Here is a 26,861-nt window from a genome sequence, read left to right as displayed (position 1 = left end):
ACTTACCTTTTCTTGATGAGTGCCTTTAAGAATTTCCCTTTCTTGATAACTAAGTAAATATATTTCCCGATTTATTTATTAGCGATTTTTGTCCTAAATACAAAAAGATCGACTTAAAAGACAAAACTAAAGAGAAAAACCTTGAGAACAACTAGAGAGAATTTTCTTTTACCTAATTTTCACCTGCCCATTTGGGCTAACCCTAAGGGCTCAAAATAATGATGAAGAATGTGTCACTTCCATTACTTGTTATACCAACTTCTTCTTCTTCTTCTTCTTTTTGTATGAAAGCTCATTATCTCAAAAGCCAAAAATATTTTACTGAACTATTGAAAAAAGCTTAAATGAACCAACATTACAAGACATGCATATCGTGGGCTTTTCAGTTCTACTCTCATCATAAATCAACTGACCGTACCATTGGGGATCAAATTGTGTTTTTCTGTTTTTGTTTTTGTTAAAACGTTGACTAATCATAAACTACTTAACAGCAAACGAATTCACTTCATTTATCGACACGCCAATATGATGGATGAAGTTCGTTTGCTGTTGAATAGTTTGCAATCTAGTTCTTGCGGTTTTATCCCGCGCTCATGCAATAATGCAGCACACCGTGGCAAAAGCTGCTCTTTCTTCTCTTTCATGCTTGTTAGGTTGTTAGGTTAAATTTTGTTAATTAGGAATTGCTTCTATAAACTTTTTAAGATGTTACTAGTTCTCTATAAATTGTCGATATTTAGACTCATTCGCTTTTCATTTTTTCTTTCTGACGGCGGGACTTCTCGTCTTCTCTCTGAATACTCTATTGAGATATTCTGGTACCAAAACTAACCTGCGTGCCGAGAGCTAAACTGAAAAAATAAAATAAAGCTTCATCAAAACGACTTGAGTTGGAGCTCCGATAGTCGAAACGACATTGTAGCATGGCAGGGTCAACGTCCTCCGGCGGTGGGATCAGTCGAATGTTGGCAAAAAGCCAGGACTGTGACCGGTGCTCCGATGGTGGGTAAATATAAGCGCGGTGGCGGTGGGGATCGGATGAGTATACGGCATCGCTTCGGTCTCATCTCGCTTCTATTGGATCCCTCTTCCTATATTTGGTGCCTAATTGCACCGGCTTGGTCACGGAAATAATACTTTATGGTAATCGATATGGTAAATTTTTTTTTTTTTGGCTGAAATCGATTTGGTAATTAATAAAATACTCATGCATTTGAATATTTTCCACACTTTCCTTATCTTTTGGGATTCCATCCCAAATGTACTTTCTTGTTTTTTAATCAACATCCCAAATATACTTCCCTTAACTTTTTTTTTGGTTTGGGATTCTTTCCTTATTCCTTGGAATCGTGGGCCTCGACTAGAAGGCCCCTCATTGGACATGTGAATGCCTATAAATACCCTTCCTCCTCTACTAAATCCTCCAAAATACGGAGACGTCTGGAATTCGAAGACGATGGAAAAGAGCGAGAGCGATAACAGCATGGGCGAAAATTCGCAGGAGATTTACGAATCTGAAACTGTGTTATTCAAGAAGCAGGGTCTCTGCAGTACGTTCCTCGATCTCTTGTTCTTGTTCTCACCTTTGGTTTTGTATTCAGATTTAAATTAATTAATGTCTTTTCAATAACATGGGCCGTTCTCGGCTGTGCTCGATCACAAAGGGGGTTTTAACAAAATGAATGCGTATCCCCATTATTATTGTCTAATATAGTTGAAATAAAACCCGTGTGATCATTTGTACAGAAGAAGAGAATCTGAACGAAGTTTGGAAGAAAGAGGTGGAAACAGTCTTTGAATCTCATGGCCTTTCATGCGAATTGAACTGGGATGAGTGTAAGATGACTGTCACTGCAACAGAACGTACTGAAGGTGGTCTTCTTCAAGATGGCTTTGACAGGGGTTTTAATGCTCTCTCTGTTCTGGCATGTGGTCTCGGCACTGAATGGGTACTGACATCAGATCCTTTGTCATTGTTTTCTTATCTGATATGATCCTATATGTTCAACATGATTCTTGATTTAACTAGTTGCTAAGTTAGGCAGCTGTTCTCTCATCTTCTTCCGGCATAATTCTCTCTCTCTCTCTCTCTCTCTCTCTCTCTCTCTCTCTCTCTCTCTCTTTTAACACGTAATTATACTTGTGCACGATGAATAATATTCATTTTATTTACGTACATCAGAACAATAGCATCTTAATGAAAAGCTGATGTTCAATTTGTTTTTTCATGTTGTTGTTATTATTGCTATTTTCAACTTGAAAACTCCGGGGAACTTAATCATATGAAATACTTGTTTTTCTGTTGAACAATTTGTTTTCTACTGTTTTTCTCATTCGAGCGCACAACATTGCAGGTTGAACCAATCGTCTCCGGCAGTGTCTATAGTGACGTCATGAATATTATAATACCAGATGGCATGAGTGAGGTTGGGATCTCATCAATTTTCTTCCATTTTCTTTCTATAGCAGGTGTCTGTCAACTTTTTAGTATTAGTATTATTCGAACTTTTTCCTGAGTTTTCATGTGTGAGTGTGTGACCGTGTGACCTTTACTATTAGAATGGCAATATGGTGGGTAAAGTTTGATGTTAGCATGTTTTTTTTTTTTGGCACATGTAGCCTAATTCCTTTGTCTCTGGTAATTTTATTTATTGTCTGCAGGATGATTTTTCAAGCAAGTAAAATGATTTCATATACAAATTTGAACACAAATTTGTGAGTAATTTTTTTTCCTACTAAATCAGGCTTTTCATGCAGATATTCTTATAGTTTCACTTTCGGTTAAGGATATTTATTCCAGCTGTTCTAATCTTTCACAATATGATGGATGGGTATATATGCAGGGACTACCTCGAAAGCTGTCCTGCTTTGTTCTTTATCAAGTAAGAGTTATTTATTTGTTGTTGTTGTTGCTGCTGCTACTATTTGTGATTTGAACCTTATTTCCGGTCTTTTGATTTCTAATTTGCCTCTTAAATGAATATATAGGAAGCAGCTGTTGTTGTTCTTTCCGATAAAGCCGGGTCAACAAGTACAGTGAGGAATCTTGTGTATAGTTGTCTTAATGGCGATGATCCTTTTGATGAAGACCATTTTCATGAATTGTTCCTTGATGATCTTTAAAGCACCGAATAGATGAAGATTAGACAAAAGTTCAGATTATGTGTTTCACTTGCTCTTTGCTGACTTAAACTGCACTTTATGAACCGTCTAGTTTGCTGCTTTCTCTGTTTTGGGTGGAAAACATTCTACTGATTTTAGTTTATGCTTTATGTATGTGTTGATGTGGTTGCTCTCTCTCATTCCTTGATAATTTTTAGTCGGTAGCTTTGTTAGCTATCCCAAAACTAATTACCAAATTTCTCTTTTTTGCATTTTTTTCTCCGCACCCCAGATCCAACCTAATTACAAACTGATATGTTTGACAACAGGGACGTAGCTAAGATTCGAAAATGGGGTGGGCTAAACTTATTGTGGCCATTTTTTTTTTTTTTTTTTTGATGTCTCTATAGCCAAATCTGCATAATATAAATGCCTCCAATTTGGAGTCAAAAGCAGTGCCTAACAAGTACCACAAAACAAGAACACTCAAATTCATATACACAACATAGCCATAAAAAATTGAGCTAAAACCATTTTACCACCTTGAACTTTATACTTAAAATCATTTATGCTCATAAACTTCTAATATAATCGCTTGTGCCCTTGTACTCTCCAATGTGATTGATTAATTATAGCAAATCCTTAACTAATCCATCAATTTCTTCATATATTGTTGCCCACTCAAACTAGATTTTGGCCTTCAATCATGCAAGAAACACACCATATACATGTCCAAAGTGAAAAATTGACCCTAAGTGGACTCTCATCATCACCAATTTATGAAGAAATTGATGAATTAGTTTACTAATGGCTTTGGTTGATCATATTGGAGAGTATAAGGGCATATGTGATTCAAATTAGAAGTTTGGGGACACAAATGATTTTAGGTGTAAAGTTCTGGGTGGTAAAATGATTTTAGCTCTAAAAAATTCATCTAACCACCCAAAAACTAGGAAGCATAAAAAGATTCACCATTGGACATAAACGATACCTAAAAAATGAAAACACAAAGTATTAAGAAAGAAATAAAGAATATTAGAACATGGTGAACTAGATTGAAGGTAAGCCTTGGATATTCATATCAAGGATAGGAACCCAGTTTGGGAGCTGTAATTGGTGAGTATACTTAACATTTGTAAGTAGCAAAATATCTCAGAGAAGGAGAAGGGCGAATGGTGCCTAGAAGTTGAACTATTTAACAAAAGCTATATTGATCTACAATATTTCATTAAGCTAAAAGGGAAGAGGGGAAGAGCCAAAGTGAAGGGAAAAAACGGAAAAAGCTACATGCAAAAGTGTAGCACAAACAGCCTTGGCTGTAGCTACGTCCCTGTTTGACAATGCAAAATTAGTTGCGAGTTGCACGGAATTGGGACGAAGTTGGCTTGCTTACTATGAGGTGGTGGTAATGACAATCTATCCAATTTCTTTATGTGCACGCTTTTCCTAGGTCAAATAGTTAACTTGCACAACTTAATAAAAATAGGATAATAGACACCAAGTCTCATCCAAAGTTCCAAAATAGGCTTTTCATCATCCAAAATGAGATATAATCCATACACCAAGTGCCTAAATTGGGCCGTGGATAGAGGATACCTAAACAAGCTCAGAGTAGCTTATAACCATCATGAATTTACAAATGGATACTATTAAATTTTACGAATTTTTTGTTTAGTAAGTTAAATTAAACATATCTAAATTATCAACATAAAGATAGGAATTAAATTAAGATAGGAATTTTTTGTTTTGTTAACGTTAGTGACCGAGGGGTCTCTAGTTAGCTTAAGTGAGAGAGAGAGAGAGAAAAAGATTGACACGAGATGTATAGTGGTTCGCCTCCGCATGAGCGGGAGACTACGTCCACTTGAAGGCTATACTAGTGTGTCGAGCCTTGCGGCCTAACAAGATTACAAAGTATGTAATGGAATGAATGAATGTGTTGAGTTGTGGGAGGAGGCATTCCTTTTATAGATGAAGGAATGCTCTTCCTTTACATGTTTTTCGATGTGGGACAAGCAACCACACAACTCTAGTCTAGCAGGCCTAGTTGTGAGGGCATCTTGGCAAGGGCGGGAACGTGGCTTCCCGGAGGCGGATTTGCGACTTCCGGATACCGTGGTGTAGCTTGAACATAGGGCTACACGATGGATGTCGTGGTTGGGCCTTGCCATGTCTCATGGATGTCCCAAAGTAGGAGTTACTTATGCTTGGTGAGATAGCAAATACTCCATATTATTGGAGGTATGTACAAGTCCCCGAAGTCCCCAAGTAAGAGGAGCTTCTTGGTTGGGGAGTTTATAAACAAGATGTCACCAAGCATAAGTAACCGGGCGGTACGGAGCCCCTACAAGTCCCCGAACTCCGTAAGCAAGAAGGGACTCGTTAACCTGCACAACAAAGACAAAAAGCAGGCATACGTAGAATGCTCGTTGCATTGGGCAACAAATGTGAGTTGTATGGATATGCGTTGGCATATATAAACGTATGGGGTGCGTGATACATGTTGATGTATACACGCGAATGGCGCCGAGTACGATCGATTAGGACGTACAAACTCGAGAGCGCGTATGGTCGTGTGAGCATATGGATTGCATATGATAAATGTGTGATGCGCACAAGGAGATGTAAGTTGCATGAGCGGTGCGAAGGTAAGCGTTTGTAACGTGTAAATGATGAGTACGTGAACGCTTGTGTTGGATTGGTTGTCGCTCGTATTAATGGAACGCGAAAAGAATTCAATTTGTCGCAAGCGACAAATGGTAGAAGAATTCAATGTTCCATTAACGTGTGGTGTGTCGAGTAGACATGAGCGTAAAGCTCGAGGATTGCCGGGAAGGCATGAGCGGAAGCGCAATGGGATGCCGGGAAGGCATGAGCGGAAGCGCAATGGGATGCCGGGAAGGCATGAGCGGAAGCTCAATGGGATGCCGGGAAGGCATGAGCGGAAGCTCAATGGGATGCCGGGAAGGCATGAGCGGAAGCTCAATGGGTTGCCGGGAAGGCATGAGCGGAAGCTCAATGGGATGCCGGGAAGGCATGAGCGGAAGCTCAATGGGATGCCGGGAAGGCATGAGCGGAAGCTCAATGGGTTGCCGGGAAGGCATGAGCGGAAGCTCAATGGGTTGCCGGGAAGGCATGAGCGGAAGCTCAATGGGATGCCGGGAAGGCATGAGCGGAAGCTCAATGGGATGCCGGGAAGGCATGAGCGGAAGCTCAATGGGATGCCGGGAAGGCATGAGCGGAAGCTCAATGGGTTGCCGGGAAGGCATGAGCGGAAGCTCAATGGGTTGCCGGGAAGGCATGAGCGGAAGCTCAATGGGTTGCCGGGAAGGCATGAGCGGAAGCTCAATGGGATGCCGGGAAGGCATGAGCGGAAGCTCAATGGGTGGGCCCCTGCTAGGCCCGCTAGAGAGTCCCCGAATCCCCAGCCATGACGGACCTCCGGATGGTCGGTAATTTGTTTGTGGAGGGGGAGCTGCACGGAGCAGAGGGTGTTGGGTAGCGATCCCAATCTTTGGTACCCAATCGTCGGGGTTAACTGCCGGATCAATGGCTGCCGTAGGCTGTGTTAACTAGTCCCTTGCTACAATGCCGCGTAGCGGTCAGTGCTATTATGAGGCGTTGCCTTACCGCTTGGCGGTTTGGTCGTAGACCGTGGACTCGTAAAGTTTGTATCTGCATGAAAAAATGACAAACACATAGAGCAAGCATGTACAAGTAGTAAAGTGGCCAAGAACATGTCGTAGGCATGCTTAAGGGTCATGGAGACATGTATAGACACGGCAATAGCTCTAATTGCGAGAGCGTGTAGTGAGATAAAGTTACTTATCTTATGCCGATTTGGAGGCTAGCGGAGTTATCCGAGCATGACGCTCCATTGGCTGTGGCGGATAAAGTATTCCGATAATGTCCGTCAACTCGTAGTTGCGGTTGAATGCTCAATAGAAATAGTTTTGAATTTCCTTGAAACAAAACAGATGATTAATATGTGGAATTGTAAAATCACCATTGGTAACTTGCAAAAAATAGACAAGTTATTTGATTATATGCATCAATTGAGCGGAGTGTACGAGCCATGTGAAATTGATAGACACAACAAGACCAATTGGGGATGTGAGGTTCATTGTGGGAGATCTATAAGTTGTTCTTGCTAGGAGAATAAGAAATATATTGGAATTCAATTATAAAAATTGAAGACATGATGTATAGCTCAAATGCATATATAATGATAATTTAAGCATGGATCATGAGGTAGTCTCTATCATACACAGCAGCTAGTTTGCAGAAGAGGACAAAAGAGTGGCCTTGTTGGTTTGTATTTGATTAACCAAAAAGTTATCTGATGAGCAATGTGGCAAGCACATGAATGTGCGGCAAATTGTAAGCCATGCAATTAAGCCATGCAATTTAATAAGCAAGCTGGTGTAATTTAATAGATCATGGAGGGATCTATGTGTCATGTAGCCTTGTTTGTTTAATAAGCATGCTTTTGACTTGTCATAGGTCTCTATCAGTTAGGTACACGTGATGGTGTAAGAGGCTAAATAGAGGTAGTTCCTGCATAGCAATAAACGCATATAATACTACTCATGGAGGTGAATGCGACGTGTATGCTTTTTATAGGACTAAGTGGCATTGATGTTATGCAAAGTGCAGGCACGTGGTGTGTACTTCAGCATATATATAACCCGACTGCATATGAAAAAAGAAGAGAACTTAGCTTTTTCTCCTATCAAGGTGCGAATTATGGTTCTGCAGATTTTGCCGAGTTCGGGGAGTGGAGTTTGCCCAGCGGAGTGGCCAGAGGCAGAGGCGGAGCCAGAAATTTAGTATAGGTGGGGCACTTAAATTTTTATTTCCATTAAACTTATATTATTAAATAAAATAGTTTCATCATTCTATTTTAGTTCATCAACACTCTTAACCACTTTTATGAAAATAAGAAGAATAAGAACTCCCCGCAATTATACAAATACATGCATACAATAGAACTCTAGTTAGCTAACACGCAAAATATTTTACTTAGCAGGAAAAAAGAAGAAACAATAAAGATAACTAGTTCTTTAGGTAGGTGCATAGGACAAAATTCACTAACAAATAACAATTAATAGTTTAGTGGCTGTGATATATAGCAGAACCACATATATAGTTAGAAACCAAAATTTGACTGGGGCACAGGACCCAGTAGGTCCTCACATAGCTCCGCCACTGGCCAGAGGGATGCCAGCGGAGGAGGGTGAGGGAAGATGCTTCTGAAAATAGGTTCTCTGCCTCAATAACGTGGGTGTAGAGAGCATCGTTGGGTGCCCAAAGAAAATCTGGCTGGTTGAGCAGATGTTGGTCAGCGGCACAGCGGAGCTCGAGTTCGGCGGAGCTGGAGTGCAGCGGACCTGGAGCTCGGCGGAGGCTCCGAGTTCAGCGGAGTTGAGGTGAGTAACTGAGGTGGTCAGCGGAAGCTTGGCGGAGCGGAGCTTCGCTGGCGGTGGTGCTCTAACGGAGGCAGTTGGGCGGAGGATAGCCGGCGAAGATGGAGCTTTTGCCGCTGGTGGTGGTCCGAAAGTTTGGCGGAGCGGAGCTGTGCAGCGGAACTGCAGCAGAGCCATGCAGAATGTGCAGCAGAGGAGTTGGAGGGTGGCCAGCGGTAGCGGGGCTATGAGCAGCGGTAGCCTTGGAACGCTTGGAGCTTAGCGGACTCGGTGCCCGGCAGAGTTTTTGTTCGGCGGAGGCTTGACCATCGGAGGTAGCTAGCGGGAGATGGCTAGCGGTGGCTCAACGGAGCTTTTGCCGGCGGAGATCGGAAAAGAGGAGTTGGTTCGCTAGCGGAGCTGCTGGTTCGTTAGCGGAGTTTCTCAGCGGAGCGGAGCCCGGAGAAGAGGAGCTGGATTGCTAGCGGAGCTGCTCGGAAGCTGGTGCTTGCTCTGCCGCTGATAGGAGCTAGCGGTGCCGCTAGTGGCAAGTAGCTGGCGGAGGAGGCTAGCTGAGGCCATCGGAGGTAGCCAGCTAGCGGAGGCCGTCTGGGCCATGCGCTGGCGGTATAGGAGTTTTGGTTAGCGGTACGCTGGCCAACGGTGACTCCAAGCGGTGATGTTGAGCGGAGTCGTGGTCAGCGGTTGTGAGGCTAGTGCGTGAACGAGTGCTTTGGCGGAGTGATGTTCGGCGGAGACAGTCGAGCTGAGATTTGAAATTGGCGCCAGTCCCCGCTAGCGGAGGATGATGATTGAAGATAGGATGGGTGTCCATAGAGGTGTTCTGGGTGTCCAGAGTGAATCACCAAAAAATTATACCGCCAGGGTGGGATTTTTTTTTTTTTTTTTTTTTTTTTTTTTTTTAAGTCAGCGTTGACTTTTGAGTTGGGCGCTGACCAACCCTTAGTTGGCGGTGACTTGCCCTTGACTGGCGTTGACCGGAGTTGACCGGCCCTCAAGGTGCAAGTTTCTGCACATTTTTGCTCTAATTGTACCGCTGGAGTGGTGTTTGATCATGCCTTGGCAAAAATTGCCGCCAAGAAACACAAATTCAAACATGAACTCACTGGGAACCAATGAAGACTCAAGAATGACTAAAGAGAAACGGGTGACCAATGAATTTCAAATGGCTCAAAGAAGGAGGGAAGAATTTCTTTGAGTTCCACTAAGCAGACTTAGCTCATGGAAGGTGACGAAGCCAATGTGTTGGCTTCCCACAGACGGCGCCAATGTTAACGTTAGTGACCGAGGGGTCTCTAGTTAGCTTAAGTGAGAGAGAGAGAGAGAGAGAAAGATTGACACGAGATGTATAGTGGTTCGCCTCCGCATGAGCGGGAGACTACGTCCACTTGAAGGCTATACTAGTGTGTCGAGCCTTGCGGCCTAACAAGATTACAAAGTATGTAATGGAATGAATGAATGTGTTGAGTTGTGGGAGGAGGCATTCCTTTTATAGATGAAGGAATGCTCTTCCTTTACATGTTTTTCGATGTGGGACAAGCAACCACACAACTCTAGTCTAGCAGGCCTAGTTGTGAGGGCATCTTGGCAAGGGCGGGAACGTGGCTTCCCGGAGGCGGATTTGCGACTTCCGGATACCGTGGTGTAGCTTGAACATAGGGCTACACGATGGATGTCGTGGTTGGGCCTTGCCATGTCTCGTGGATGTCCCAAAGTAGGAGTTACTTATGCTTGGTGAGATAGCAAATACTCCATATTATTGGAGATATGTACATGTTTCGAATCCCAGCTCCATCCCATGGCCAGCAGATTTGAGGGACCCTTTGGGTTCGTGCGTCTGCGGTGCAGTGGATTAGTCTGGCTTTGCCTGGCTTTCGCCGCAATGTCGGTGCAGGTGTCCTGGCGTTGGGATACCATTGCATGGGTGTGTGAGTTACTAACTGCTAACTACCCGATAAAAAAAAATTAAGTTTACCTAATTGAATTTATCACGGAAAGTCATGTTAGTCCATAACCTTTCAATTTTATCAATAATTTAGGTATTTTGCCATTTAAATACTAATTTGGTAAAAAACGAGACCTTTTTTTATTTTTATTTTATGACTTAGCAATGACGTCACTAGCGTGGGGAGTGTCTACTACTACTTCTTGGCCACGTGCTATTTGTATTCGCCCTATGGGCTAGCTAGCTTTCTTCTTTTTCTTTGTTGTTGGGTTTTTTGCCCCCTTTTCACCAAAAAAATTAATAATAATAAAAAATAAACTCAAAAAGGACATAGCCTAGATTAGGGAGATTGGCTCTTCGAGCAAAGAGGATGAGGTTTTTATTGGAAATTATTCTATGCACCGACGGTGTAAATGACCAAACACTTATAGATGATCTTAACCCTTAATATTTATAATTAATATTTTTATTAATAACCTAAGAGTGTATTTAATATAATCTAACCATCTTCGGTGCACTGAGTACTCCCCCGGTTTTTATATTCCGTAATACATTTGAATTTGATGGGTGAATCTATTTGAGATTCACTTTCTAAGGGGAATTGCATATGGGATGAAGAAGAAGTAGATTTGAAGTTTTGAACGCCCTCTTCACCGAGCTCCTCGCCGGCTCCAGCTCGCTCTCCGCGAACACAAGCCAGGGACGAAGGAAAGAGAAAGAAAAAGAAAAAGGCATTTCAGCTAGCTAGACGTACATAAAGACATAAAGTAAGGTTTTACAAAATTGAATAGTAAGACAAAACAGATACAAAATTACAAATGTCTCCCAAAACATTCTAAACACCTTTGTTTTCTTCGTTGTCTTCTTGCATGCTTCTCTTATTCTTATTACAAAAAAATATTTCCAAAGAATTCTGCCCATTCTTAACTATCTGTCCGGGATATTCTTCAGGCCGATTATCTACATCAAATATCTCGAGCTTCGAAGGTCTGCTACCCATTGCAATATTATGAACAGATCCGTTCTTTCCTTATTTCTTGGAATCGTGGGCCTCGACTAGAAGGCCCCTCATTGGACATGAATGCCTATAAATACCCTCCTCTACCAAATCCTCCAAAATACGGAGACGTCTGAAATTCCAAGACGATGGAAAAGAGCGAGAGCGATAACAGCATGGGCGAAAATTCGCAGGAGATTTACGAATCTAAAACTGTGTTATTCAAGAAGCAGGGTCTCTGCAGTACGTTCCTCGATCTCTTGTTCTTATTCTCACCTTTGGTTTTGTATTCAGATTTAAATTAATTAATGTCTTTTCAATAACATGGGCCGTTCTCGGCTGTGCTCACAATGGGGGTTTTAACAAAATGAATGCGTATCCCCATTAAAAACCCGTGTGATCATTCATGCAGAAGAAGAGAATCTGAACCAAGTCTGGAAGAAAGAGGTGGAAACAGTCTTTGAATCTCATGGCCTTTCATGCGAATTGAACTGGGATGAGTGTAAGATGACTGTCACTGCAACAGAACGTACCGAAGGTGGTCTTCTTCAAGATGGCTTTGATAGGGGTTTTAATGCTCTCTTTGTTCTGGCATGTGGTCTCGGCACTGAATGGGTACTGACATCAGATCCTTTGTCATTGTTTTCTCATCTGATATGATCCTATATGTTCAACATGATTCTTGATTTAACTAGTTGCTAAGTTAGGCAGGTGTTCTCTCATCTTCTTCCGGCATAATTCTCTCCCTCTCTCTCTCTTTCTCTTTCAACACGTAATTATAGTTGTGCACGATGAATAATATTCATTTTATTTACATCAGAACAATAGCATCTTAATAAAAAGCTGATGTTCGATCAATTTGTATTATTGATGTTTGTTGTAATTGTTGCTATTTTCAACTTGAAAACTCCGGGGAACTTAATCATATGATACTTGTTTTTCTGTTGAGCAATTTGTTTTCTAATGTTTTTCTCATTCGAATGCACAACATTGCAGGTTGAACCAATCGTCTCCGGCAGTGTCTATAGTGATGTCATGTATATTAGAATACCATATGGCATGAGTCAGGTCGGCATCTCATCAATTTCCTTCCATTTTCTACCTGTATATTGTTTCTTTTAGTCTTGTGATTTATTTTATTCGAACTTTTTCCTGAGTTTTCATGTGTGAGTGTGTGACCTTTACTATTAGAATGGCAATATGGTGAGTAAAGTTTGATGTTAGCATGTTTTTTTTTTTTGGCACATGTAGCCTAATTCCTGTGCCTCTGGTAATTCTATATATTTATTGTCTGCAGGATGATTTTTCAAGCAAGTATCAAGATTTCATATACAAATTTGAACACAAATTTGTGAGTAATTTTTTCCTACTAAATCAGGCTTTTCATGCAGATGTTCTTATAGTTTCACTTTCGGTTAAGTATATTTATTCTAGCTGTTCTAATCTTTCACAATATGATGGATGGGAATGCAGGGACTACCTCGAAAGCTGTCCTGCTTTGTTCTTTATCTTGTAAGTGTTATTATTTATTTTTTGTTGTTGTTGTTGCTGCTATTAATTTGTGATTTGAACCTTATTTCCGGTCTTTTGATTTCTAATTTGCCTCTTAAATGAATAGGAAGCATCTGTTGTCGTCCTTTCCGATAAAGCCGGGTCAACAAGTACAGTGAGGAATCTTGTGCTTAGTTGTCTAAATGACGATGATCCTTTTGATGAAGACCATTTTCATGAATTGTTCCTTGATGATCTTTAAAGCACCCAATAGATGAAGGTTAGACAAAAGATCAGATCATGTGTTATGCAGCTCCAGGCACACTTGCTCTCTGCTGACTTAAACTGCACTTTATGAACCGTACGTCTAGTTTGCTGCTTTCTCTGTTTTGGGTCTAAAACATTTTACTGATATGTGTCGATGTGGTTGCTCTCTCTCATTCCATGTTAATTTTTAGTTGGGAGCTTTGTTAGCTATCCCAAAACTACTTATCAGATTTCTCTTCAAATATTTCTCTTCTTGCCCATTTTTTCTCTGCACCCCATATCCAACCTAATTCCCAAACTGCTACTAATGAAGGCAAAATTAGTTGCAATTCTCACGGAATTGGGACAAAGTTGCTTGCTATGAGGTGGTGGTATGAGTTTGAATGACAGACTATCCAATTTCTATATGTGCACGCGAACTCAAAAGAAAACTTCTCCCCCACATTTTAGCAAGAAGAAACCTCTCTTTGTACAATTTTTTGTTACTTTTTTGTGAGAGTGGTATGGTATTTGATTTGAAACAATTCTTAGGTTCACCCCTAGGGTGAACTAGCATATTCACCCCCATTATTGATTAACATACTTTTACTTAATAAATTTATAATCCAACGGTCCATATCTTAAATTAGCATTTAAAGATCATCTCTGTAAAAAATCAATCGAATCGGAAATCGTTTAATTATCTAATTGAACCAAACAAATGGATTGTTCTAACAACACTTACTACTATTATGATGAACCGTCCATGTATTTCATAGAAATGAATAACTAAAATGTCTTCAATTTGATTGATTTTTTACAGAGCTAATCTTTGTATTACGTTATACAACATGAATGGTTGGATTATAAATTTATTAAGTAAAAGTATGTTAATTGACAATGAGGGTGAATATGCTAGTTCACCCTAGGGGTGAACCTAAGAATTGTCCTTTGATTTGAGCGTTAGTTTATGCATAAAGGCTTAAAAAGAAGACTATTATGATCCGATAAATCGTATCTTTGCAATCACGAACTTTTCTTGGGTCAAATAATTAACTTGCACCACCTAATAAAAATAGGATAATTGACATCGAGTGAACGAGCCATATATACATTCATACACCAAGCACATAGATTGTGCATTTGCTAAATATCAGCTCCTTCAAGCATGTCAAACGTGAAGCAAACTTCCTTGCTGATGCAATTGCCAAAGCTGGTCACCACAACCCTGCTCAAAGCTGGATCAATGCACTTTCTCTTTCTGCTAGTCATGCTTACCTTTTTGGTTCTCTAGGTACTAGCTAGGTGTTGGGTGTGCTAGGGAGAGATTTCTTTACTCCAAAAAAAAAAAAAAACACCTAAATTAGGCCTTTTTATATATATATATATATATACAACCTAAATTAGGCCTTGAATACCTAATTGTAAACTTGAAGAGGAAGAAACCCATTACAGTTCACCAAATAATAATTAATTAATTCCAACGAATCTTCCATACCACAATATCCCATTTCGGTCAAAATCTTCTACCCCAGATAAAAGAATAGTCAAGTGAAATCGGTTCATGAGTCGTTTGACATAAACTCAATAAGGAGTAACGACATAGCCTATAGATTAGGGAGATAGGCTCTTCCATCAAATTAAGAGCATGAGGTTTTATTATGGGATATAAGATTTGAATTTGATGGGTGATTCTATTTGAGATTCACTTTCTAAGGGACTGCATATTCCCATGGGATGAAGAAGTAGATTTGAACGCCCTCGATCTTCACCGGGCTCCTCGCCAGCTTCAGCTCGCTCTCCTCGAACACAAGCCAACGACGAAGGAAATAGAGAGAAAAAGGTGCTTCCCACATTTCAGCTAGCTAGACATAAAGAAGGGTCCTTTACAAAATTAAAGAAATTTAGTGGTAAGACAAAAAAAAAATACAAATGTCTAAACAAAAGTTCTAAACACCCCTTTTTTTTATTTTATTTTTTACGGGGGAGCTAAAGCTGGTTTGAGCCTTGACCATTAATGAAACATTGAAACTTCAGAATATATAAATGAATATTGTGCCTAAATCCCAAATTACAATAAATACTAAGAGAATATCCAAAAATAATATCAGGAGTCTCAATTAGACGTATGTATTCTAACAAGCACTAAATAGCGAAGAGTGCACAACTAGCTTAGGGCTAGGAAAACACCTTTGTTTTCTTCATTGTCTTCTTTCTCCTCTTATTCTTTTCGGCTTTTCTTACTACCAAAAAATCTTTCCAAAGTATTCAGCCCATGCTTAACTGACTCTCCCGGATATGCTTCGGGCCTTTGATCTACATCAAATTTCTCGATCAACTCCGAAGGTCTATTACCTATTGCAATATTATGAACAGATTCGTCCTTCAAACGCGGTCCTAAAAACTCTATTATTCGTCCCACCACTTCATCTTGTAGCTTATTATATCTTATATGAGATAAGCGTTCACAGGTTCTAGATTCGGGATTATAAACTTGTTGATATGTGAATGCCAAAATTGCCATTTGGAAATTTTGTAGGATCGCCGGCCTAAAAGTTGTATCTTGTGTATTCCGGACCCCAGTTTTAAGCACAAGCTCTCTCTTCGACCAGGCAATTACATTCTTATAATTTTCCTGCTCCATTATCTCCTTGTAAGCTTTACTAATGCCTATGCCCGCCAAATTTGGTAAATAATCGCAGCCTATCATTATTGCCATTTCTAGAAGCTTCTTTTGCGAAAAATCTTTGTAGTCATCGTTCACTTCTTTTAAACGATCAAATGAGTAATAATCACATGTCTCTTCTTCAACATCCATGTTAAAGATAATCTGGAAGGAAAAAAAAAAAAAAGTCAAATCCTTCATATAAACATAATAAGTTTGTAATAATATAGAAAATAGGTGATCATAAGGTAACTAACTTTTTTACATCCAAATGCTATAAGGTCTGAATCATTGGTGATGACGGCATCTATTATTTTCTTGCTTGCCAAGTGTGTCAATTGGGCATCGGCTTCATAAGGAGCCACAAAGAACTTTACTTCCTTCTCGTCAGTCAACCACTTCAGCAACCAACAAGTTTAACAAAACATAAGATCGATTAAATTGTCTAACAAATTTATCATCTTTAAGAAAGAGAGATAGTGTATTTACCTCGACTACTTTGGATCTTTCAGGAATGTATCTATGTTTTGGCCACTTGTAGGGTGACTTATTGTGTACGGGCTCGCTATCACTGTTGACATTAGCATCATTATCACTGTCACTGATATCACTACCAGGATCCCGTATCTCATTCGCATTGTTGTTGTTATTCTTCTTGTTTTCATCACTTATCGCTTTTCTCAGCTCCTTTCTGCATTAGACGCATCGTAGATATGAATTACCAACGATCTATTGAAACGAAAAGAGAAAACAAATAGATATAAGAGGCATACATTTGGGTCTTTAATGGTGTAGCATTTCCATCAAAGACCATAGTCGGTATAAGTCCATTCCGCTTTAGTACATCAATCCTCTTACCGCAATACTCCATGAAAAGTTTTGCATGCCTAAAATTGAGAATGAACTAGATTATTCATGCATGTTGCCTTTATAATATGTATAATCATAATTAAAAAAGATACACACAGTTCTTGATTTTTTTTTTTTTGGTGATCCTCAAGTGTATGGTGAACGATCACAAGCCAGGAGTGGCATCAACCCCTACTCTCACAATACCCTCACTGCCCAGTCTGTCAAGGCGCATGCCTTTTATTACTGCGTTGTCTCCAAAGTCATCCAACAATTCGCTTCCCTTTCCTATCCCCATCTTCAATCTGCAGCAACTTGGATTATCATATATGTTAATGGCATTCAAAGTTAAATAACCGAGATTATGACACTGGTTGACGCCAAGAGCATGCGAAGCTGATTGTAGCTAGTTGGAATAAGCAGTTTGGTGCAGGGATCGCATCAACTTTGCTAGCTTCTGCATGCCTTAGTTTAACATCCAACCAAGAAATAATTATATCCAACTTAACTACTTACTTTTACTTCTCGTCTCAATGCTGTGGGACTATGCGTTGAGAATAATAGATCGGTATTTATAGAGCAACACAAAGAAGATATAATTATAATCACATTAGGCATAATTTATTTATTATACCTATACTTACCTTTTCTTGATGAGTGCCTTGAAGAATTTCCCTTTCTTGACTAAGTAAATATATTTCCCGATTTACTTATTAGCTATTTTTGTCCTAATACGAAAAGACTTAAATACAAAACTAAAGAGAAAAACCTTGAGAACAACTAGAGAGAATTTTCCTCAAGTTTCTTCCTTTATGTTGGAGGAGAATCGTAGTTCCATTACTTGTGATACCAACTTCTTCTTCTTCTTTTTTGTATGAAAGCTCATTATCTCAAAAGGCCATGTAGGTACAATTCTTGTACATGTCGTATTGGCATTCCCATACAAAACTATGACAAAGTCCTTTTATTGATCTCTAAGAATCACAGGTAAATGCATATGCATATGCATGGGATTGTAACGTGTGTTGCAATCCCCGAGTCTACAGTCAGTTTCATGTGGAGTCCGATTTTGGAAAGTAGGTTTTTGGTTTTATGTATTTACGTTTTTAAAGAGTCCTCTGATTGTTAAAATCGTACTATTGATGTCCTAGGGTTTTTAGGAAGTGTCTATTCCTAATTGATTTTCTTGAAGATTTGTTGGAGTTCATATAAGGGACGTTTCTTTCCTAATTAAAGGTGAATTATGGTAGAATCTTTAGGGGTAGAGTTGGTTGCCGTCAGTTCATGATATATTGAGTAATACACACGATCAGAGCAGTGGAGATAGAGATGCAAGAATTGTGATAGAGTCTTGCATGTTAGTTTGAAATTGAGTCTTCACAAAGAGTCAAACACTTGGTCCATGTATAAGTGTCATTGATTGTGTTCTCATATGCATAAAACTCTCTTGAGATCAGTAGAGAGACAGTGAAGAAAGAAGAGCAAGATTTGATGATCATTCAAGTGAAGGAGTTCTAGAAGGAAGACAAACTTTGTGTTAGCTTTTGTCTAAATCTTATAGCCGAGCAAGTGCTATTTAAGTTTGTACAATAACATATCCTTTTGAATAAGATGATCATTATTTTGGGTTCTCAAGAGTAAGAGCCCCGCAGTGTTTTTAATATCATATTTGAGGTTTTCACTGCGTAACCAAAATCTGGTGTTCAGTTTGTTATTTTGGTTTCTGCTGCCCAATAAGGATTGAACAGTGCTCTGCAATCCCCATTTTCCAGAAAATCATATTCTGTCCTTGTATTTTCAGGCCATAAATATTTTACTAAACTATTGAAAAAAGCTTAAATGAACCAACATTACAAGACATATCGTGGGCTTTCAGTTCTACTCTCATCATAAATCAACTGACCATTGGGGATCAAATTGTGTTTTTCTGTTTTTGTTTTTCTAAGTCAACATAACGTTGACTAATCATAAACTACTTAACAGCAAACAAATTCACTTCATTTATCGACACACCAATATGATGGATGAAGTTCGTTTGCTGTTGAATAGTTTTCAATCTAGTTCTTGCGGTTTTATCCCGCGCTCATGCAATAATGCAGCACACTGTGGCAAAAGCTGCTGTTTCTTATGTTTGATGCTTGTTAGGCTGTTAGGTTAAATTAACATAAGATGTAGGAATTGTTTCTATAAACTTTTTAAGGTGTTACTAGTTCTCTATAAATTGACGATATTTAGACTCATTGACTTTTCATTTTTTTCTTTCTGACGGCGGGCCGGGACTTCTCGTCTTCTTTCTGAATACTCTATTGAGATATTCTGGTACCAAAACTAACCTGCGTGCCAAGAGCTATAAAAAAAAAAAAACAAAGCTTCATCAAAACGACTTGAGTTGGAGCTCCGATAGTCGAAACGACATTGTAGCATGGCAGGGTCAACGCCATCCGGCGGTGGGATCAGTCGAATCGTCTGAAAATCCTGTTGGCAAAAAGCCAGGACCGGTGACCGGCGCTCCAATGGTGGGTAAATATGAGCGCGGTGGCAGTGGAAATGGCAGTGGGGATGAGTATACGGCGTCGCTTCGGTCTCATCTCCCTTCTATTGGATCCCTCTTCCTTCTATTGCATCGGCTTGGTCACGGAATCAATACTTAATGGTAATCGATTACCATATTTTTTATTTTGGCTGAAATCGATTTGGTAATTAATAAATGTATATGCATTTGAATTGATTTTCCATACTTTCCTCGTCGATCTTTTGGGATTCCATATATCCCAAAATATACTTTTATTTTTTATTTTTTATCAACATCCCACATATACTTTCCTTAACTTTTTTGGTTTGGGATTCTTTCCTTATTCCTTGGAATCGTGGGCCTCGACGAGAAGGCCCTTGATTGGACTTATGAATGCCTATAAATACTCTCCTCCTCTACCAAATCCTCCAAAATACGGAAAGTCTGGAATTCCAAGACAATGGAAAAGAGCGAGAGCGATAACAGTATGGACGAAAATTCACAGAAGATCGACAACACTGGCTACGAGTCAATGACTCTGTTATTCAAGAAGCATGGTCTCTGCAGTACGTTCCTCGATCTCTTTGTTCTTATTCTCACCTTTGGTTTTGTAATCAGATTTAAATTAATTAATGTCTCTTCAATAACATGGGCCGTTCTCGATCGGCTGTGCTCACAATGGGGGTTTTAACAAAAATGAATGCGTATCCCCATTATCATCGTCTAATATAGTTGAAATAAAACCCGTGTGATCATTTGTGCAGAAGAAGAGAATCTGAACCAAGTCTGGAAGAAAGAGGTCGAAACAGTCTTTGAATCTCATGGCCTTTCATGCGAATTGAACTGGGATGAGTGTAAGATGACTGTTAGTGCAACAGAACGTACCCTGGACCGAAGGATCATTTACAGGGGTGCACGTGCTCTCTTTGTTCTGGCATGTGGTCTTGGCACTGAATGGGTACTGACGTCAGATCCTTTGTCATTGTTTTCTTATCTGATATGATCCTATATGTTCAACATGATTTCTTGATTTAACTAGTTGCTAAGTTAGGCTGGTGTTCTTTCATCTTCTTCCGGCATAACGTAATTATTTTATACTTGTGCAGGATGAATAATATTCATTTAGTTTACATCAGAACAACGGCATCTTAATGAAAAACTGATGTTCAATTTGTATTATTAATGTTGTTGTTGTTGTTATTGGTGCTATTTTCAACTTAATTGAAAACTCCAGGGAACTTAATCATATGATACTTCTTTTTCTGTTGAACAATTTGTTTTCTACTGTTTTTCTCATTTGAGTGCACAACATTGCAGGTTGAACCAATCGTCTCCGGCAGTGTCCATAGTGATGTTATGAAAATTAAAATACCAGATGGCATGACTGAGGTTGGCATCTTATTATTTTCTTTCATATTCTTTCTATAGAGCAGGTGTCTGTCAATTTTTTTAGTCTTATTATTATTCAAAAGAAACAATTCTTGTGATTTATTTTATTCGGATTTTTTCTTGAGTTTAAATGTGTGACCTTTACTATTACAATGACAATATGGTGAGTAAAGATTTGATGTTAATTAGCATTTTTTTTTCCCGCATATGTAGCCTAATTCCTTTGCCTCTGCTGATTTTTTTTTTTCCTTTGTCTGCAGGATGATTTTTCAAGCAAGTATCATGATTTCATATTCAAATTTGAAGACAAATTTGTGAGTCATTTTTTCCTACTAAATCAGGCTTAACCACTTTCGGTTAAGTATATTTATTCCAGCTGTTCTAATCTTTCACAATATGATGGATGGGTATGCAGGTACTACCTCGAAAGCTGTCCTGCTTTGTTCTTTATCATGTAAGTGTTGTTATTTATTTGTTGCTGCTACTATTTTGTGATTCCGGTCTTTTGATTTCTAATTTGCCTCTTAAATGAATATATAGGAAGCAGCTGTTGTTGTTCTTTCCGATAAAGCCGGGTCAACAAGTATAGTGAGGAATCTTGTGACTAGTTGTCTTCTTGGCGATGATCCTTTTGATGAAGACCATTTTCATGAATTGTTCCTTGATGATGTTTAAAGCTCCGAATAGATGAAGATTAGACAAGATCAGATTATGTGTTATGCAGCTCCAGCAGACTTGCTCTCTGGTGACTTAAACTGCACTTTATGAACCGTCTAGTTTGCTGCTTTCTCTGTTTTGGGTGGAAAACATTTTACTGATTTTAGCTTATGCTTTATGTATGTGTTGATGTGGTTGCTTTCTCTCATTCCATGATAATTTTAGTCGTTAGCTTTGTTAGCTATCCCAAAACTAATTACCAAATGTCTCTTCTTTTTCATTTTTTTTCTCCGCACCCCAGATCCAACCTAATCGCAAACCGATATGTTTGACAATGCAAAATTAGTTGCGAGTTGCACGGAATTGGGACAAAGTTGGCTTGCTTACTATGAGGTGGTGGTAATGACAATCTACCAAATTTCTATATGTGCACGTGAACTCAGGAAGAAAACTTCTTCTATGCATTTTAGCAGGAAGAAACCTCTTTTTGTACAATTTTTGGTGGCTTTTAGTGAGAGCGAAGCCTTTGCAAATCAACTAGCTAAAATGCAATTTTCCTAGGTCAAATAGTTAACTTGCACAACCTAATAAAAATAGGATAATGGACACCAAGTCTCATCCAAAGTTCCAAAATAGGGCTCTTCATCATCCAAAACGATATATAATCCATACACCAAGTGCCTGAATTAGGCCGTGGATAGAGGATACCTAAACAAGTTCAGAGTAGCTCACAACCATCGTGAATTTACAAATCATTATATTTTTGCGAATTTTTTGTTTATTAAGTTAAATTAAGATAGGGATTGGTATTTAATGTGGTAAACAACGAGACCTTTTTTATTTTTTTTTATATATTTTTTTTATGACTTAGCAGTGACGTCACTAGCGGGAAGTGTCTACTGTCTAGTTAAAACTTAAAACAAAAAAAAAACAAAAAAAGAGAAAAGAATAATTGATACTCGGAGGAGGATTCAGTGCACCGACGTGCACTTGCACCGACATAAATGGATGGTTAGATTATATTAAATACACTTTTAGGTTATTAATAAAAATATTAATTATAAATATCAAAGGTTGAGATCATCTTATAAGTGTTGGGTCATTTGCACCGTCGGTGCATAGAATAATTTCCATTGATACTCTGGTACCAAAAGTACCCGCGAGCCAAGAGACTAGAACTTAATCAAAACGAGCGTAGCGTGGGTAAGCAAAACGACACCGCAGCATGGCAGGGTCGTCGTCCTCCGGCGGTGGGCCGTCGAATCCTCCGAAAATCCTGTTGGCAAAGCCGGGACTGGTGACCGGCGCGCCGGTGGCGGGTAAATATGGGCGCGGCGGCAGTGGGGATGAGTATACGGCGTCGCTTCGGTCTCGATCGCCTCCCTTCAATCGGATCCCTCAACCTCCTCTCTGATTCCTGGGAGTTCCACATCGACCGCTTCCTCCCGGTAACACTCACTTTCAAAGCTTTGCATTTTTACTGCTTCACGGTGAATTAATTTTCAAGTTACTGCAGTTTTTGACTGAGAACACTGAGTTCACGGTGGTGGGGGTGATTGGTCCGCCTGGAGTCGGCAAGTCCACCATTATGAACGAGCTTTACGGCTTCGATGCCACCTCACCTGGTTAGTGTTCACTTCTCCATCTAAACTGATTCTAATATATCAAGATTATGGTGAATGAGTTGCATAACTAGAACTGCGTTTTCGATTAAAACAATTACAGGGATGCTACCTCCATTTGCTATAGAGACTGAGGAGGGTAAAGCAATGGCAAGGCATTGTACTGTGGGCATTGAACCTAGGGTTTCGGCCGAACGCCTTATACTTCTTGACACCCAGGTCTTTCTAGTTGCTACCCTGGTTGTTGTAATTTCTATTCGAACCTACAGTTTGCAAATGCTGATGTTTGGTGTTACTGAGTATGATCGAGTTTCCGTTTCTTTTTTTTACATTGGCAGCCGGTTTTTAGTCCTTCTGTTTTAGCTGAGATGATGAGGCCTGATGGATCATCCACCATTCCTGTTCTAAATGCTGAATCTTTATCGGCCGAATTAGCTCATGAAATTATGGGCATTCAGGTAACTAGGAACAGAGAATAGTACATGTTTCGAATTGATTTGTTATAGGATATTTTATGAACTTATCCCTTTTTTTCTGGCTGCTGCAAGGACTCTTCTAGCTTGGTGTTCTTCTGACTTCCATCTGTCACATTATTCTGGTTATATCAGAAGGAGTTCATGATCATAATATGTGGCATTTAATGTCAACGGTATCTCTCTTCCTTCTATATATTGCTTCTACTTTAGGATACCCTTGTTTGGGTGCTATGTTTAAGAGTAAAAGGGCACTCTTTTAAGGCTTGTATGTATCTTAGCAGAAGACTCCCCGGGAGATCAGTATGGAAGTTATATCTGATCCATGATTTGACTGCAGGTTGACCTGTTGAAACATGGTATACCTGATCCATCTTCACACACCCTTTCTCATTCTCAGAGCTCTAATATAGGGCCTGAAAAAGATGGCAAGGAAAAAGTTCCAGAAGGTGGAGAGTATATGGCTATGCCAGTTTTTGTGCACACAAAGTGAGTAACTTTAAATAATGTTCTTGATTACACGTATTTCTATGCATGTAATTCTATCTAAAACACTATAAATAAGTTAATCTTCAAGTCAATTATAATGTAATTAATTTATTTTTATTTACTTTATAGGAAATAAGAGGCGTTACGGAAATCATGAGATAATGTGCGAAATTGTGCAAATTAGAGTATTCCGACAAAACGACGAAATTGTCGACACGGTCAACCATGATCAATACAAGCTAGAGAGCGAAACTCAACTAGATATGGAAATACTCGAAATTGTGGAAAGTGAGGAGGAAAGAAAGATGGAAAGGAAGAAGAAAGAAAACTTCTGTTAATCAATTGATTAATTAATCAAATGTTTTGCCAGAGCCATCACGTGCAGCAATTACAAATTGCTTATTAATTGCCTTGAGCCAATCCTGCTATGACATCAGTTGGTTTCTTAATTCAGCCACTTGCAGACCACGTGCCCCTCATCCACTCTTTCTCTCACGAAACAGTAGCCTCTCACCCATTATCATCCTTCTCTCTCACCCAAAATCTAGTATATATATATACACACCTCACACGTAGAGAAGCAGAGAAGAACCCTAGAGCAGCGCCGCGCACCACACACAAAACAGAGGCAGCCCAAAGGGCTTCTCTCTTCTCCCTCCTTCTCCTCCATTTTCCATATTTTCTTTAGTTTTATTTTAGGGATTTGAAGGATTTACTCACCCAAAGTTTCAAAGATTCATGAAAGACTTCTCCTCTACAATATTCAAGACTTGGGTAATTGTGGGAGTTGTAAATCAAGACTAGTCATGCTAGCTTTTTAGCTATATGTGACTATTCTTGTTTTCTCCTACACTTCTCTTCTCTTTTGTATTTGAATTTTGTAATTTTGATGTCTATGATTATGAGTTGTGAGTAATTTTCTTGTTGGGGGTTAGGGTTGTGTCCCTAACTCAAATTTTGTGTAAAAGATGTTTAATTTAATGTAATGATGCAATTTTCATATGATGGATGCTTATATCTATTTTTGTTGGGTTAAAATGCATGTCTAGGAGCCTAGTTAATTCTAGGGTGTGTATTTTGAGCATGTCTAGGACGGAGCCTAAGCTAGAAACCTTCAATTTCGTATTCGAGGGGTTATAAGCATGGTGATTTATAAGTTGATTAAAGTTAATTGCAAATGCTGTCATTTTACATATTACAAAAGCTGGTGTTTTAACCACACTTACATATTTCAAACATAATATTAACCGATATTGTTTAAATAGACATTTTAACTGCAATATTTCCACAAAATAAAATGTTCTAACCACAATAGTATATTTACATATTTCAGTAGACATCAACACCAATGAAGGTCCATAGATCATGCAACAGAAAAAATGATCAATTACTGCAAATGGAATTGCGCTTGATAAATCATCTTATAATTGTAGGCAACTCTCCATGACCAATTACTACTGCAAGTTTAAGGATTAATTGCAAAAACTTAACTAAGTGATGTATTTCAGCCGGCAGTGACACCAAAATCTCTTCAGCTTTAACAGGTTGCAAAGGGTAAAGAATGAGCAGATCTGTCATCAGACATAACAAAATATCATATTAAATTCTTCAATTATACAAAATAAACAATAGCAGATCTTAACCAATTGTCCATCATGTTTTTTTCAAATATAATAACAAACCACTACAGAAACATCAAATCAATCCCCTCATATTTAAACCTTATATGCAGAAAATTTTTGATGCTGCGAGAAAGTTATCTCTGCGCTGGTCTCTTGGTAAACTGTGAAAAGTTGGTTATACTTCATCGCAAATCTGATAGTTCAGCCTACAGCTTTTCATATTTAGACAGAGATGGACCTCCTAACTTTTGTTGAACAAACCTGCCATATTGAAATTGATCACCTACCCAGGTTTAAGATTGAGCAACAATGTTTCGAGCCCTGCTTGTCCCTTCCCCCTCTCCTAGTTCAATACGAATCCCTAAAACAAATCTTTCAAATACTTCCCGCACGCATCGTGATAATAAAAGTGCCTTATATATTCTATTAGTAAAGCTTTAACGTCGATCTCAAAATGGAAGTTTTTTGCCTCTCTGCTAAAATTTTTTTTTGAGGTTTGGACGACAGTAGTAACCACACACACACCCTCATGCAGTGTATCCCAGCGTAGCCGGACTAATCACTGCACCGCAGACGCACGAACCTTGGTGTTTAATCAACTTAGGTCCCTCAAATCTGCTGGCCACGGGGTGGAGCTGGGATTCGAACGCTAGACATGGGGGTTCCAGACTAGGCCGCTCGACCAACACACCACACCACACCACGTGGTTGCCTCTCTGCTTTAAGATAGCGCAAAAGGTTTTTTAGGGCCACTATGTTAACATTTCTCTAAGCTTATCATGTAGCTTATACGTCGTATTATCATAGATAACCATGATAATATATTCTATCTTGGAATGAGATATTAGGAAGAAAACCCAAAACTATGAATGAAATCAAAAGCTAACATCTCAGATGCAACATGTACTGAAGTGACTCAGAATTGATATGCTATTAGGTTCAAGTATATTGCATATTTCAAGTAACCATATACACGTAACAACTCAGATGTGCCTTTAGTATAAGTAATAAGAAAAATTGGAAAAGATAACAGCATTATCTTCACATAGCAAAAGTAGGTACGTAGAAAGTTATTACTCTAGGTGACTTTGCCATATCACTGGAAGAGAGTGCTAACTTTAGAGAGAATACATAAGAAACATTGTATAATCATATCCTTGTTGTTGACAGAACTAAGATCAAGAACAAATCAAGCCCACTTATCTAAGTGACTCAACCATACTTATCACTCGAAGAGTGTGCTAACTTTAGAGTGAATATATATGGAACATATTGCATACCCTTTATTATCCCTATTAGTGTGGCTCTTGCTTTTAATCTTGAGTGGGATGCTGGCTTGCTGCCAACCAGTTGTTATAATGTTTTAAGATGGAGCG

General features: G+C 39.2%; 4 protein-coding genes and 1 pseudogene across 4 annotated transcripts; 4 read left to right on the top strand and 1 right to left on the bottom strand.

Moving 5' to 3' along the window:
* Positions 1-1,365: 1,365 nt before the first annotated feature.
* Positions 1,366-3,298, top strand: LOC133713345 (uncharacterized). The gene is made up of 6 exons (XM_062139346.1): positions 1,366-1,550; positions 1,747-1,949; positions 2,355-2,426; positions 2,662-2,715; positions 2,844-2,882; positions 2,989-3,298. Exons 1-4 carry the CDS (start codon positions 1,388-1,390, stop codon positions 2,680-2,682), a joined length of 459 nt encoding a protein of 152 aa, XP_061995330.1. The 5' UTR covers positions 1,366-1,387; the 3' UTR covers positions 2,683-2,715; positions 2,844-2,882; positions 2,989-3,298.
* An 8,094-nt stretch (positions 3,299-11,392) lies between these two features.
* LOC133718882 (uncharacterized) lies at positions 11,393-13,456 on the top strand. Its single transcript, XM_062145762.1, has 6 exons — positions 11,393-11,713; positions 11,883-12,085; positions 12,467-12,538; positions 12,768-12,821; positions 12,944-12,982; positions 13,089-13,456. Exons 1-6 carry the CDS (start codon positions 11,620-11,622, stop codon positions 13,221-13,223), a joined length of 597 nt encoding a protein of 198 aa, XP_062001746.1. The 5' UTR covers positions 11,393-11,619; the 3' UTR covers positions 13,224-13,456.
* Positions 13,457-15,428: 1,972 nt separating this feature from the next.
* Positions 15,429-17,019, bottom strand: LOC133717038 (exonuclease 1-like). Its single transcript, XM_062143660.1, has 5 exons — positions 16,892-17,019; positions 16,646-16,759; positions 16,362-16,563; positions 16,130-16,270; positions 15,429-16,037 (listed from the first exon to the last, which is right to left on the bottom strand). The coding sequence occupies exons 1-5, from the start codon at positions 17,017-17,019 to the stop codon at positions 15,429-15,431; spliced, it is 1,194 nt and encodes a 397-aa protein (XP_061999644.1).
* Positions 17,020-19,059: 2,040 nt separating this feature from the next.
* On the top strand, positions 19,060-21,498 carry LOC133716282 (uncharacterized). Its single transcript, XM_062142988.1, has 6 exons — positions 19,060-19,799; positions 19,998-20,191; positions 20,551-20,622; positions 20,883-20,936; positions 21,038-21,076; positions 21,163-21,498. Exons 1-6 carry the CDS (start codon positions 19,694-19,696, stop codon positions 21,295-21,297), a joined length of 600 nt encoding a protein of 199 aa, XP_061998972.1. The 5' UTR covers positions 19,060-19,693; the 3' UTR covers positions 21,298-21,498.
* Positions 21,499-22,418: 920 nt separating this feature from the next.
* Positions 22,419-24,863, top strand: LOC133716281 (uncharacterized; annotated as a pseudogene).
* Positions 24,864-26,861: the final 1,998 nt, after the last annotated feature.

Source organism: Rosa rugosa, chromosome 6, assembly GCF_958449725.1.
Source record: "Rosa rugosa chromosome 6, drRosRugo1.1, whole genome shotgun sequence".
Lineage (NCBI taxonomy): Eukaryota > Viridiplantae > Streptophyta > Magnoliopsida > Rosales > Rosaceae > Rosa > Rosa rugosa.
This window is presented reverse-complemented; position numbering and strand designations above follow the sequence as displayed.